This window comes from Rattus norvegicus, chromosome 2, assembly GCF_036323735.1.
Source record: "Rattus norvegicus strain BN/NHsdMcwi chromosome 2, GRCr8, whole genome shotgun sequence".
Classification (NCBI taxonomy): domain Eukaryota; kingdom Metazoa; phylum Chordata; class Mammalia; order Rodentia; family Muridae; genus Rattus; species Rattus norvegicus.
In genome coordinates, this window is record NC_086020.1 from 177,762,815 (window position 1) to 177,776,147 (window position 13,333).

At 37.6% G+C, this 13,333-nt stretch overlaps 1 protein-coding gene across 50 annotated transcripts in view; it reads right to left on the minus strand.

Moving 5' to 3' along the window:
• Ubap2l (ubiquitin associated protein 2-like) overlaps nucleotides 1-13,333 on the minus strand; it is a 55,369-nt gene that overhangs the window by 26,437 nt on the left and 15,599 nt on the right. For 18 of the 50 annotated variants that reach the window (XM_063282147.1, XM_063282140.1, XM_063282148.1 and 15 more), the window contains 6 exons: nucleotides 12,468-12,513; nucleotides 11,908-12,020; nucleotides 8,908-8,982; nucleotides 5,890-5,942; nucleotides 4,058-4,143; nucleotides 2,349-2,520 (listed from right to left, as the gene is read on the minus strand). In XM_063282147.1, the coding sequence (XP_063138217.1) occupies nucleotides 2,349-2,520; nucleotides 4,058-4,143; nucleotides 5,890-5,942; nucleotides 8,908-8,982; nucleotides 11,908-12,020; nucleotides 12,468-12,513 (545 nt within the window). The remainder of the gene's footprint in view (nucleotides 1-2,348; nucleotides 2,521-4,057; nucleotides 4,144-5,889; nucleotides 5,943-8,907; nucleotides 8,983-11,907; nucleotides 12,021-12,467; nucleotides 12,514-13,333) is intronic. The other 32 variants (XM_063282157.1, XM_063282155.1, XM_063282156.1 and 29 more) reach the window with 2 other exon arrangements.

A 13,333-nucleotide genomic window follows, 5' to 3' on the forward strand; every position in this document is an offset into this window, starting at 1 on the left:
ACTAATGTACAAAGAGAGTCTGAGGACTCTCATGGACACCACAAGTTCTCTCTTTTTTTTTTTTTTGGTTCTTTTTTTCGGAGCTGGGGACTGAACCCAGGGCCTTGCGCTTCCTAGACAAGTTCTCTTTTTACTTCCTCATGTGCTTGTGTAGATGCAATGGCATGTATACACATGTAAATTCGTAACACATAATGTGTTTTAAAGAATGTAGAAAAACTCAAAAGTCTATTTAAAAACAAGAAACTATTGCAAAGAGATGAACTCAAAAAACTAATTAGTATAAATTTCTTCTGAAAAATGATTTTTATTTTTAGTTATATGTATGGTTCCTACATAAGTAGGAATGCCATCTGTGTGGGTGCTCACATAAGCTGAAAAGAGGATCTGAACCTTGGCAACGGGAGTTACAGACAGTTGTGAGTTGCCCATTGTTGAGTGCTGGAAACTGAACTCTGGTTCCTGTAGAAGAGCAGCAAGCACTTTTGACTGCAAAACCATCCTTCCAGACCTCTATCAAACATTCAAGTACAAAGCATTAAAGACAGAAAAATACCAGGCATGTGTCACATCTGTAATTACAGTAGGATTTGAAATGAAGTTCAAGACCAGTGTGGTATGTGTTGTGTGTGTATATAAATATATGTATGTACATGCACACATATACACATACATATATATGGCAAGACTGTTCAAGAAAAATGAATTAAAAAACAAAAAGTATGCATATGTATGCAGATTTTACATTAAAAATTTTTTCAAAAAGAAACAAAACCTCAAGTTCCAAGGAAACTAACACTACAGATTCTGGCCTCCTTGAACATCAACCCACAGAGAAAATAAACAAATGTCCACGATACAAGCACTATTAAATTTTAACAAAAATTGATCCTTTATTTATTCTTAATGAAAAGAATGAAGAGGGCTAGCTCAGCTACTAGAATGCTTGCCAAGCATGCACAAGCACTGTATTTTATTCACAGTACCATACAAAACAAGTTATGTTGGCACATGCCTATAACCCCACTCCCTAGGAGTTAAAGACAAGAGAAACGAGGCCAGCCTGAGACATAAACACCATGGAGAAACAGTGAAAGAAAAGAAACTAGGCTGGGCAGGAGCACATTCCTTTAAATCTCTGCACTCAGGAGGCAATAACTGTTTCAAGTTTGAAGTCAATAAGGATACTCAGTGAGTTTCAAGTTAGCCAGAGTCACATGAAGAGAGTTCTCTTTAAAAACAACAACAACAACAACAAAAAAAACCAAACAAACCAAACAAACAAACAAAAACCCGAACAACTACTAGTGCTATTGCCTTACTCATTTCCCTAAGGCTTGACAAGACAAAGGCAGGCAATTAGAAAGGACAACCATTATGGGAAATAGGACTGACTTCTAAAACAGAGACTAAAGGCAGCCTGCTTCCTCTGAAAGACTGTCTCAAAAATACCAAAAAAAAAAAAAAAAAAGCCAAACAAACAAACAAAAAAAAAAACCCCTGAAACTTCTGCTTGGAATATTGGAGCATTTATTCCACTTATTCAATTTTAGGGAATGAGGTACTTTATGATCTGAGAACTGAAAATAAACCAAGCAGTGTAGGTGTCTTTTGCTACTTTCCCCCACTCCTTTCAACCCCCTCACACTAAATAGGAGAGGAATAGAGAGGAAAGTAAATAGATTGCTGAATAAAGTCAGGGATCAGAAAGGGAAGATATTATCGTTAGACTACTTTCTGTTTATTAGGGCCATTGAGTGAGTTTGGGACAAATTTGGGGCAAGTTTGATCTTTGCCATGATGGTATCTAATTTCTTCTTGTTTCTTCTTTGCACATGACTACTTTTTTTTTTTTTGGTTCTTTTTTTCAGAGCTGGGGACCGAACCCAGGGCCTTGCGCTTCCTAGGTAAGCACTCTACCACTGAGCTAAATCCCCAGCCCCTGCACATGACTACTTAACTGTGACCAACACCTACCAATATCCCAACAACCACCCAACCCTCCTCTTGAGGTCCTAGCATTTATATATCCTCTAAAAAGTCCCCAGAATTCCAAACATACAATTGAGGAAACTATCTGCAACTGGCAAATCACACAGCCACTAGACAAAGCAAACCACAGCTGTTATGGTTAATCTGAAGCAACACCATATTTCATACCTGGGTTTAAAACAAAAACATTCTTACAAAACTCTAAGATTGTTACTTAAGAGCACCAGGGCATGATCCTCATGCACTCCCAGAGGTCTGGCCTACACAGTGAGACTCTACCTTACAATCCTTGACAAAGGAATTCTTGACACGTGCAGTGTTTGCTGGGATAGTGTAATGGTTTGTTCCATATTTACCATGCTATGATGAGAAAATGTATTCCCTGAAGCAGGCTGTGATATGGCATTCTGCTTCGAATTACTGAATACCAGAGGCTGGGCCAGGGAAGGAGCCTGAGATGGATCCAGATTAGATGAATCATTCTCCATTGAAGACGGTGTCTTCCCCAACAGAACAGCAAGATCAATTCTAGTTTGGGAAAGAAAGGGATCTTTATAGATGAACATTCTAGCACAGTCTGCAAACTTAGACAATAGTTAAATCAACATGAAGGTTATGTTCTGATACTACAGTCTTGTAAAGTCCTAATATGTTATATTTATCAGAATAACTGAGTGCCAAGTGCTGCCAAAATACTTAAAACATTTAATGATAACACTAATTTAATGAAATACCAAATCTTCACGGTTTTTTGGAGGGTAGAAGAGGGCTGTCTCTTTAAAAGAGTCTTACTATGTAGCCAAGACTTGCTTTGTTTCTCTTACCTTAGTGTCCCAAGTACTCAAATCATAAGCATAGGCCATAATATACTCAGAAATTTCTTTTGAGATAAGGTTTCACTAGTTCTAACAAGCTTCAAGCTCATGGAGATCATTTCTCTCCCAAGCACTAAAATAAAAGTTGTGCAGCATCACACTTGACTCTCCATTTTGAATATCAAATATAAAACTATTTAGCTATGATTTTAATACATAATAATTACTGATTTCTGGGGTTGGGGATTTAGCTCAGTGGTAGAGTGCTTGCCTAGCAAGCGCAAGGCCCTGGGTTCAGTCCCCAGCTCTGAAAAAAAGAAAAAAAAATTACTAATTTCTAAAATATAAGACCATATACTTAGCTAAGCATGGTGGTGCAAACACCAGCACACAGAGGGCTAATGCATGAGGACTACTTGAAGTGTAAGGACAACCTGGCCTAAATAGCAAAATTCTGTCTTAAAACAACAAAACAGTGTACTTGATTACTAGCACCCTCAAATGGAGCTTAAACAGAGGTTTTAGTTTTTCTCTAAAGAGTTTGTTTTACCTGTGATATAAACAAAATATGGGGATGTACTCCCTTTGCAGCACATATACCAAAATATGGGGTTGATGTGCAGCTCAACAGTACAGTATAAGCCTAGCATTCACAAAGACATAAAATCATGCCCAGCATCTCATCAAAAAGAGAAAAGAAATTCATAATACTATGCTCTGCTACTCACAATGACTTTCAGTGACACTTGAATTTATGCTAAAGTTGTGACCCAAGGTAGAACAACTAAAACCAAGGGAAGAAGAAAATATTCAGCTTTACCCAGTTCCACCTGTGTCCAAGGGAGAACGAGCCATTAAATAAAATTCCAATGCTGATGGTTTAGCAAATTGTGCTTACATTAGTTCAACATTTATTAAGAACTCAAAAATAAGGACTGCAGCGATGGCTTAGCAGTTAAGAGCACCGACTGCTCTTCTACAGACTCTAAATTCAATTCCCAGCAACCACATGGTGGCTCACAACTACCTGTGATGGGATCTGATGTCCTCTTTTGGTGTGTCTAAAGACAGTGACAGTGCACTCATGTACATAAAATAAATAATTCTTAGAAGAAGAAGAGGAGGAGGAGGAGGAGGAGGAGGAGGAGGAGGAGGAGGAGGAGGAGGAGGAGGAGAAGCAGCAGCAGCAGCAGCAGCAACAACCACCTATCTGTTTTAAAAAGGTACACTCAATTTTACTACACACTTGCCTCTGACCAGCAGTGATTGTCACATTCTCCGCAGGCAGAGGCACTGAAGACACATTAGAGGCAGTAAAGATCTTGGTCTCAGAAAGCTGGAAAGAAAGAAATCAGTTACTCCTGGTGTCAGAAATTTGCCACAGGTCAGGTAAATTCAGTACCAAAAGAGAAGGAAAACTCTATGAAAAAACAAAAAACTACCCTGAGGAATACTGAATACATTGATGTCAAGTCTGCTTAATGGTTTTATCCAAGCAAGGAATAGTATGAAGGAACACAATAAAACACAATAGAGCCATATTATATACAGACTGAACTCACAGAAGGCTATCTCTGTGCTAGTCACATATATTGAGGAAATTCCTTTTTATTTTCTCATTACAAATCCCAACTCCTACCTCTACCCAAAGGACATTTATCTTCCACCATTTTCTCTCCCTCAATGAAAGGAAAAGCATGACCAAGATGAAGAAAGAAAAAATGTTAATTCCTGGCTATTGAGTAGTTCAGGTCCAAGTGCTGGTCAAATAATGTCTTTTCAGAAATTTCAGCTATATGAAAATATTGCATCAGTTCTAACTACATTGTACTTGTAAGGTATCTAATTAGTTAACCAATTACAGGGAATAACTCTTCTTCCTAAATAAAATGTTGAATTAGGTTTGTTTTCTTCATTTCTTGATCAAAATCTCTTTGGTAATAAACAGCAAACCCATTGTAAAACGTGTTCGTATTCACAGAGCAGTTTAGCTAAGCTATAAAAGAATAACACTGTGATGCTGGTGCACTGGAATGTTTTGAAACATAAGACTGATAACCAAAGCAATCTGACAAAGCTACCTTACCTACTTATATATAAAGGGAAGCAAATTTAAAATATTAAAATAAGTTTATCCTCAATCACTGAAACAGTTCACAAGTTTCACTGTGACCAGTTAAAATTCTTTTTACTTAGGTAATATTAAAGAAAATTCTTCATAAACCACCCATCTATAAGTTTTCCAAGTAGAGTCAAGGTGGCAGATACCCAACTGGATAGTCATTTGAATATAGAGTTGGGCACTGGGTAGTTAAAAAGTTCCACAGCCGGGCTGGAGAGATGGCTCAGCGGTTAAGAGCACTGACTGCTCTTCCAGAGGTCATGAGTTCAAATCCCAGCAACCACATGGTGGCTCACAACCATCTGTAAAGAGATCCGATGCCCTCTTCTGATGTGTCTGAAGACAGTGACAGTGTACTTGTCATATATAAAATGAATAAATAAAATCTTTAAAAAAAAAAAAAAAGTTCCACAGCCAACTGGATTTTAAACTTAAGGTTTAGGTACCATAACTATCCACTGCCAATTCATTATAGGATTTAATACTGAATATGCAACAGCTCCAAGTACAGTTGTATGACATTAGCAGCTGTTAATCAATGTACTACCTACTATCTGCTTAACTAAAAAGACTTTTCTGCAGTGATAGGATTTGAATGCAAGATCTCACACATATTAGACAAGCATTCTACCATTTAGCTTGTTCCCAGTCCTAGTTCTATTGTTGGTACCCTACCCAACCATTCTATCTTCCTGGGTCAATCTGACAATCAGGTATTGGACTTACACACCTGCACTTGCCCTTTCCATAGTGTGGTTCCACAGAGTCCTGTCCATGCCCAGTCTCCTTCATATAACATATGTGAAATGTTCTGGTTCAGAACACTATTTTGGATGTAAAAGTTTTAGGTCAGAATCTTAGCAGTGCATTTTGAAAGGCAGAAATATATCCATTTTTCTATCCCTAAACACAACTTAGGGATAGAATACATTAGGTAAGGACTAGCCCAAGAATACCTACATCTTCATTCCAATCTTCAGTTCCCCACTCTTCTGTTGCAGTCCTCCATGCACCTAGGATTGGAGGGGAAAAAAAAGGCAAAATAAACTTAAGTGTCATAAAACATATTCAGACAACACTACAGCATTAACATTTTGACAAGCAATAGTATAATTATTAGAATTTAACAAACAGAAAGAAGCTGTTGACTTCAGAGATAGGGTACCACCAAAGTAAAAAGGTTTGAAGAAGATTATGATTTCATAGCCAATTGGGTTACATACTTGTAACAGGAGTGGATGAGCTGCATAAACAGGACATACATATAAACACATCCATCCATCCAAGACCCTTTCCTACCCTCCTTCCCATCAGTATTTAACATGCCATGCAGTATCTTTAAAAACCTCAGCATTGTCTTAACTGCCATTTAATGAGATGATAGCAACTAATTTAAAACAGAACATGCAAGCTACATCTACTTATTTTGTATAAAAACAAAGAAAACCAAACTCAAGGTAATATGAAGAGAAACAAGACCAGTGGTTAGAAAACAAGAAGAAGTTGGCACATGTTTAGTGAAAGGAGAATAAGTAGGTTTGGAAGCTGAACAAAGAAAACAGACAGAAGGATCTCTGTTATTAGAAATGAACAACAACAAAATAATCTGCACAAGTCAAGTTCATAAGTCTTACTGGCTTAAACCAGGTTAACTATATAGGGAACATGGCATAGACTTGCTCTTTGGGGGATACAAAGCAAAATTACAATCAAGTTATGTACGGGGTTGGGGATTTGGCTCAGTGGCAGAGCGCTTGCCTAGGAAGCGCAAGGCCCTGGGTTCGGTCCCCAGCTCCAGAAAAAAAAAAAAAAAAAAAAAGAAAAAAAAAAGAACCAAGTATGTACAACAACTATTATCCTAATTCTACTTATAGAGAATATAGAATATGACCTGTCAGGGGTATCTCACAAACCATGGAGGAAATCATTTCCCCCTTCTCTTGAACTGAAACAGTTTGCAGAAAAGTTCTATACACTATCAGCCAACTTCTATATATTTACCTGGGCACCTTTATTGTTCTCTCTCTCTGGGTCTGTGTATTATGTATGTATGTTCATATGTATAGACACAATGTTTGTGTTTGTGCTGGTAGGTGTTCACACGAAGGTAGCAACTAGAGGTTGATTTCAAATATGTTCTGTGTCTCTTTGTTTTACTGAGGCAGGGTCTCTGGCTCAACCTGAAGCTGATCTTATTTGGGTAGTCTAGCTGCCAGCTTGCACAGAGGATCCCATCTCCTTCTCCCAAGAACTGGGTTATAGACAGGCCTCTACATCCATGTGGCTTAAAAGTAGTGAGACTATAAACTCCAGCCCTCATGCTTAGACAACACAAGATAGTCATCAATTCTCTCTAACATTCCCCCTTTTTTCCTCGCAATGTTTTGTCTCACAGATACGTATCTGAGAAAGAAAATGTCTCATAAGAACATTTTTGAGAAATAGGATTCTTGGGGCTGGGGATTTAGCTCAGTGGTAGAGCGCTTGCCTAGGAAGCGCAAGGCCCTGGGTTCGGTCCCCAGCTCCAAAAAAAAGAACCAAAAAAAAAAAAAAAAAAAAAAAGTAGAGAAATAGGATTCTTTTCTTCTACCAGAATGCTACTGTAAGAATTTATACCTACCAGAAACTAGACCTCCCCTTTCCTTAAAAATATTTAGAACTCATAATATATGATTAACTCTTGAAGACTCCACAAGAATTAACAAGTGGTTGCTGGGCATGGGATTAAGACCCTTTAATCCCAAAACTCAGGAGGCTGAGAATTTCCTCCAGGACAACTTGTTCTATACAGCAAATTTCAGGCTTCCCAAGGCTGCAAAGTGAGATTCTGTGTCAATAAAATAAAAATCTTAAAAGTAAAAATAAGAAAGAGGTAACAAATGGTTGAGTATGCCTCCTTCCAATACTTTAAAGGTGACACAAGAACATCAAAAACTTGAGCACAGGAGACAAGAAGGAAAGATGGTTCAATAGGTAAAGCTTTCCTTTGCAAGCATAAGAACCTGAGTTCAACTGCCAACATCAACAAAGAAGTTGGGCAGAGGTTGGGTATTTGGCTCCATGGGAGCACACTTGCTTAGAGTACACAGAACACTGGATTTGATTCCCAGCATCAAAAACAAAACAAAGCACACAGGTATGAGTCTAATGCTAGCACCAGGAAAGCAAAACAGGAGGATTACTGGGGCTTGCTGGTCAGTTAGCTTATTTGAATTGGTGAGCTTCAGGTGCATTCAGAGAACCAGAAGGTAGTAACAGATTAAGAAAGATACTGATCTCTGGAATCAAGGTACACGCATATACACATGTAGACAGATAAGAGCCATGCTGTCTGCACACAGACTTTTGAGGCCAACCTGTTGGTGTACATAGTAAGATCCTATCTCATTAAAGAGAACAAGGCAAAAATAAAAATAAAAAAATAAAAATCTAATAGCTACAAAAACCACTAAAACTTTCAAAACATTTGCTAATAGAAACTATCTTCTACAGGGAAATACAAGTCGCAAATCATATCCTCTTACTCTTACAGTTCTTTACTGTTTTCTTACTAAAGTCTGTCTCATCCTTGAAAAACAGAACCCCAAATGAGTTAGCACTTAATATAATCCTGGAGATAGAACTGACTAAATAGTTACTTAACCTAGGCTCTTTGTCCAAGAATTTTCTTTCTGTACTCTGATGACTTGATACGGATACTTGTGCTTGATGCTTTCCTGTACTGGAAGTCCAGTCATGGCTAAGGAAGCCAGAAACAGTAAAAAGAAATGTTCTACAAAACTTAGGGTTTACATTCCCACAGTGCAATGTAAGCTCAATGTAAATGCCAAGTATTTACTAAATGAACATATTTTGAAGGATGAAAGACACAGAAGATAAAAGAAAAAGGTAGAAAAAAAAAGCAGACAGAAAAATCCACATATCCACAGATATTTCAATTCATAAAAATCTATAAAAATATCCGGGGCAATTAGGCACCTGGATGTATCATACCAGGAGCAGTCTCAAATTTTCGGGGATAATTTGACCCCTCAACCCCAATGAAATCAAGTCCTGAAACAAAAAAGAAAAGAAAAGAAAAAACAACCAGTGAAATTTTGCTTGTGAATGAGAACATCTGCCCCCATTGTATAATTCCCACTGTACCTGTGGATATTTTAAGTAGATTTGAATTATTTCTTAAATTAAAAAAGGAATTTGAAGTTTGTTCTATGAAAACATAAAAGAGGTCATGCATAAAAGTATGCCAAATCATGAAGATGACAACAGGAACATACGAAGCTATTACCAATTCTTTCACACAAGGAAGATGACAGTGGCACCATCTATCATTTCATTCCAGCCACACATCATTGATTTCTAACTCCAGACTTGTAAAACCTGTTCTTTTCTAACTGTTACAACAGTCCTTGTCTTCCTAATCAGATTCTTAAAGACAGCTGGGGGGTGGGGGTTTGGATGGTGGTGGTGCAGACCTTTCCCAGAACTAGAAAGGAAGAGGCAGGCAGAGTTGTAAAGTTTGAAGCTAGCCTGGTCTATAGAATGAGCTAGGGTTATAAAAAGAAACCCTGTCCTTGCTACCACCCCATTCACCCCACCACCACAAAAAAAAAAAAAAAAAAAAAAAAAAAAAAAAAGATAGCTAAGGATAATGACTGGAAACAACAACCCCACACACAACACCCCTGAGTTTTTTATTCTAAACTGAAAGCCAATCCTTTATTTTCCATTGTTGTTTCTTCCAAAGATTAAAAAGCTAACTATCTAAAAATACACTATAGGTTTAAAAAAAATCAGTATGTTTTTAAATATTAAAACTGTTAACACTTCCTCTACAAAACAAGAAAGAAATAAAGCCTACACAATATACTGAATAAAACACCACCTCATAGCCAAATGATTAAGGGAATAAGATGTCCACATTTTTTCAATACCTCAATTCTGCCTTCACCCATGGAAAAACTAAGTTTAAAAAAGTGGGAGCTTGAGAGATGCCTCAGAGGCTCAGAGGACAAGGGTTCAATTTCTAGTATCCACACAGTAGTGAATAACTATCCAATCTCTAGTTGTAAGGGATCTAACTTCTTTTTCTGGCCTTCATAGGCCAAAGCATACAGAAATACATGCAAGCAAATTACTCAACACACTTTACTCTGTGTGTGTGTGTGTGTGTGTGTGTGTGTGTGTGTGTGTGTGTGAAAATATAGGAAAATTTGAATGGTAACATATCAAGGAGTCTAAAATTTTAGGCCCCTGCTACACCCAGACCTCTTTGTAAAAAGGAAAACCCACAAGCTCTCATATGCCAGCTCAGACAGCAAAAGTGAAATATCACAAAAAAGAAGGCCCTCTAGGTGCCAAGCAAGGATGACAGAATTCTTGCTTAGCATGCGTAACACCCTGATTCAACCCCCAGCACTGTAAAAAAAAAAAAATTGAACAAAATAAAAACCAAGACACTCTAGATTCTAAGGCTGCTCTCATTAAAACAGAGTATTATCTTTTAACCTTGAACATACGCTGGTGTATCCCAAAAGCTATTACATTCAACATTTACGCTATACCCTAGGCGCAGCCAACAAAAGTTTTTACTCAAATCCTATAAACACTCTTATCAAGTGACAAACAAACAAACAAAAAAACCCGGGGTTGGGGATTTAGCTCAGTGGTAGAGCACTTGCCTAGGAAGCGCAAGGCCCTGGGTTCGGTCCCCAGCTCCGAAAAAAAGAACCAAAAAAAAAAAAAAACAAAAAAACCCAAAAAAAACCAAAAAACCAAACCAAAACAAACAAACAAACAAAAAAAAAAAAAAAAAACCCAACCAAAACTATTCAGTGAAAAGCTAAAAGTCCAGTGAGTCGCTTCTTGATTCTTGATAAGATACGAGGATATATGTTTAAAAAAAAAAAAAGAACACCCCAACCTAACTGGTGGTGGATCACACTTTTAATTTCAAGAGGCAGGTTTATGTTTCCGGTATGATACATTTCTCAAGGCCAACCTGGTCTACAAAGTGAGTTCCAGAATAGCCAGAGAAATCTTGTCTCAAAAACCTTAAAAAGAACATTCCTAATTTGGTATTAGAAAATAAATCCATAGTGCTTCACTCTAACTCTGGGATCTGTTAATCCTGAATAGTATCTTAAAAGGTTTAATTATACTCAAAAGCTGAAGCTTCCCTAACCTAGAACATAGGAAACACATCTATCACTAGAAGCAGTCATATGGGTAAGGGAAAGAGCATCAAGTTTTAGAGTCAGATAGTTCTGAACTCAAATACTACTCAATTCATAATCCCTTTCCATCTTCAGCTTGAGCATTAAGATGGTGATGGTGAACCCTATTTTAAAGGTATGGTGTGTGTGTACCTATATATAATTCCTGAACAAGTGGAGACAGGAGAACCATGTGTTCATTCAATGTCATCTTCACTTACATAATGAAGTTAAGGCCAGCTTGGGACACATGTCTAGTCTCAACAACAAAATGCATAAAATTTCCTAAAAATGGAACTGATTTCAGGTCAGGTATGGAAGCATACATCTATCATTCCAGCACTTGGGAATCTTAGCCAAAAAAAACCTGTGAATTCCAGGTCAGCTTGCAGGGCAGGTATGTTAAAAAACAAAACTAGAGGTGCAGTACTGTGCGAAAGGCTGTGACTTGCCTTGCCTACTTCATCAAAGAGTGACTAAGTGAACTGGTACATAAAATATGCTCACAAACCCATGGCAAACCAATACTTTACACATTAAATCTTCATCCTTATATTACCTTTTCTATCTCTGTTCTTAAATACTACTCTTCCAGTTTTTAAACCTAAGTATAACCTTAAAATAACAGAAATGTTTTATGCAAAGTTATTTCCAGGAATGAGTACACCCCAATGGTATATTTGGCTAGTATGCACAGACCCTGATTTTTCAATCCACAGCACCACGCCAAAAAAAGAAAAAAATTCTTAGAAAAATCACTCACTTGTTCCATCATCTGGTTCAAAGTGGCCAGTGTTGTTCCATGTATTGCCACTGCTACTGCCATAGTTATCATCAGTGTTGGCTGGCTCTGCATAATCAGCAGGGTTAAAGGTTCTAAAAAAAGAGAAAGCCTTACATTTTCTAACTTCATTAGAAGATTCAGCAAACTCAAATAAAACAAGCACAGTCTTGAACATTTCCTCCTAACAAGATCACTCCTTATTCTATAATCTCACATGCTTTTTTAAATCAGCCACTGCAAAATAGTACAGCATAAGCTAAACACAAATGATCAAGATGGTAAATGCCTAGATCTGAAAATGAGCACAAATCTACATTTTATTCATCTACAAGTCAGCCAGGTGTCATGGTGCACACCTATAACACCACCATTTCAGAGGTTGAGGCTAGAGGACTATAAGCTTAAAGTTGGCTTAGGCTATAAAGACAATGGAGATCAGTTAATAAAAGCAAGTCTACAAATTATTATTGTATCTCATTTTGGCTAAAGTTCTCTTTGTTCATTGTCAAGGTGAAAATTTAAAATTTAATTAAACATACCCCATTCCTTGAGCAGAAAACCTTCCTCCTCGTCTACCAGAACTACCTGCAGAAAAAAAACAACAACATATTTTAGAAGATGATATTGAAAACCTCCCAGCCAAGACATCTTTGCACTACTAAATCTTTACTTCTTCCAGTTCCATGGAGCATACCAATTAATCTAATACAGGGCAATCCTTACTGTCAACAGCTGTTTATCTGCTGCTTAAACTGCCAGAGGTAGGCAGATAGAGAGCCCAAGTAAAGCACTTGACTTGGAAGCATGAAAACCTCAACGTCTGCTTTATTTATATATAAGATTTATTTTATATATGTGAGTATAGTCACTGTCCTCAGACACACCAAAAGAGGGCATCAGATCCCATTACAGATGGTTGTGAGCCACTATGTGGTTGCTGGGAATTAAACTCTGGACCTCTAAAGGAGCAGTCAGTGCACTTATCCATTACGTCATCTCTCCAGCCCCCAAAAACCTAAACTTGATAGATCCCTAGGCAAGTCTAACAGCCCACCGGTGAATTTCCAGGCCAATGAAAATTTGTCTCAAAACAAATTTTCCAAAACCAAACACAAGAAACCCCACAAGGGGCCAGAAGATTCTTGGGACTGCTTTGGCCAGAAGAATTCCATGCATCACTTTGGCTGGTAAAAGCTGTTCCATTTATCTGGGTTTATGAAACTGCTACTGATAATCCTAAAACCAGTGGGCCTGAATGTATAAGAGAGATGAAAATCACTGCCAAGTTAGATGCTAATTACCCACTTCAAGTTCTCAGCTGGGTAGTCTATGCATTATCAACAAAACACTGTGAATAAATGTGTGCCTGATGTTGCTAAAAGTAGGTAGAGAACAACTGCTCAAA